The 1,562-nt window shown below is 56.3% G+C and overlaps 1 protein-coding gene across 1 annotated transcript in view; it reads right to left on the bottom strand.

Annotated features, from left to right (window-relative positions):
* Positions 1-1,508: 1,508 nt before the first annotated feature.
* CCDC25 (coiled-coil domain containing 25) overlaps positions 1,509-1,562 on the bottom strand; it is a 10,403-nt gene continuing 10,349 nt past the window's right edge. Inside the window, exon 6 of the mRNA XM_069008410.1 lies at positions 1,509-1,558. Coding sequence (XP_068864511.1) covers positions 1,509-1,558 — 50 coding nt within the window. The remainder of the gene's footprint in view (positions 1,559-1,562) is intronic.

Here is a 1,562-nt window from a genome sequence, read left to right as displayed (position 1 = left end):
GGAACGGGGAAAAAGGGGGGGGGAAAGAATGGGAAAAGGGAGGGGGAGAATTGGGGAAAGCGTGGGGAAAAGGGGATGAGAAGAATGGGAAAAGAAGGGGGGGAAAAAAGGGGGAAAGAAAGGGGGAAAGGGGGAAAAAAGGGGGGATAAAGGGGGAAAGAGGGGGAAAAAGGGGAAAAGAAGGGGGGAAAAAGGAGGGAAAAGGGGGGAAAAAAGGGGGGAAAAAAGGGGGGAAAAGGGGAAAAGAAGGGGGAAAAAGGGGGGAAGAAAGGGGGGAAGAAAGGGGGGAAAAGAATGGGGATGAAAAAGGGGGAAAAGGGGAAAAAAAAGGGGGGAAGGGGCAAAATGGGAGAAAAAGGGGGGAAAAGAAGGGGGAAAGAAGGGGGAAAAGAAGGGGAAAAGAAGGGGAAAAGAAGGGGAAAAGAAGGGGAAAAGAAGGGGAAAAGAAGGGGAAAAGAAGGGGGAAAAGAAGAGGAAAATAAGGGGAAAAGAAGGGGGAAAAGAAGGGGGAAAAGAAGGGGGAAAAGAAGGGGGAAAAGAAGGGGGAAAGAAGGCAGGAAGAATGGGGAAAAGAATTGGGAAAAGTATGGGAAAGGGGGATGAAAAGAATGGGAAAGGCATTGGGGAAAGAATTGGGAAAAGCATTGGGAAAAGGGGATGAAAAGAATGGGAAAAGAAATGGGAAAATAATGGGGAAAAGAAGGGGGAAAGAAGGGGGAAAGAAGGGGGAAGGAATGGGGAAAGAAGGGGAGAAAGGAAGGGAAAAGGGGGGGAAAGAGGGGGAAAATAAGGGGGAAATGGGGGAGGAAAAGGGAGGGAAAAGGAGGGAAAAGGGGGAAGAGGAGGCTCCTTCCATCAGCTCCCGGATATCGGTGGGAGCAGAGCCCCGGGCTTTCCCCCCAGCCCGGCCCCGGTCCTGCTCCCAGAACCCCGGAAAAGGGATCCCAGAACCCCGGAAAAGGGATCCCAAAACCCCTCCCGGGATGGGGGGTCCTCGACCAGGATTGGGCCTCCCACCCCCAGGAATGGAGCCCCGGGATAACTCTGTGTCCCCCCCGTCCCATGGATCCCATCCCATGGATCCCATCCCATGGATCCCATCCCATGGATCCCATGGATCCCATCCCGTCCCATGGATCCCATCCCACGGATCCCATCCCATCCCATGGATCCCATCCCACGGATCCCATCCCATCCCACAGATCCCATCCCAGGGATGATCCCATGACCCCCCCACCCCCCCCGGATAACTCCGTGCCCCTCCCCCCCCCAATGAAAACCTGCCCCTCCCCCTTCCCACGTGGGTCCCACCCCCCCCCAAACCCTGTCCCAAACCCCCCAAAATGAGACCCCGAGACCCCCCCCATCCCCAACCCCCCCCAAAATGAGACCCCGAGACCCCCCCATCCCCAAACCCCCCCAAAATGAGCCCCCGATCCCAAACCCCCCCAAAATGAGCCCCAAAGCCCCCAAACCCCCCCAAAATGAGCCCCCCATTCCAAACCCCCTCAAAGTGAGCCCCCATGACCCCCCCATTCCAAACCCCCAAAATGAGACCCTGA

Source organism: Aphelocoma coerulescens, chromosome 3, assembly GCF_041296385.1.
Source record: "Aphelocoma coerulescens isolate FSJ_1873_10779 chromosome 3, UR_Acoe_1.0, whole genome shotgun sequence".
Classification (NCBI taxonomy): domain Eukaryota; kingdom Metazoa; phylum Chordata; class Aves; order Passeriformes; family Corvidae; genus Aphelocoma; species Aphelocoma coerulescens.
The sequence above is the reverse complement of the archived record's forward strand: the minus strand, read 5'-3'. Positions and strand labels throughout refer to the sequence as shown.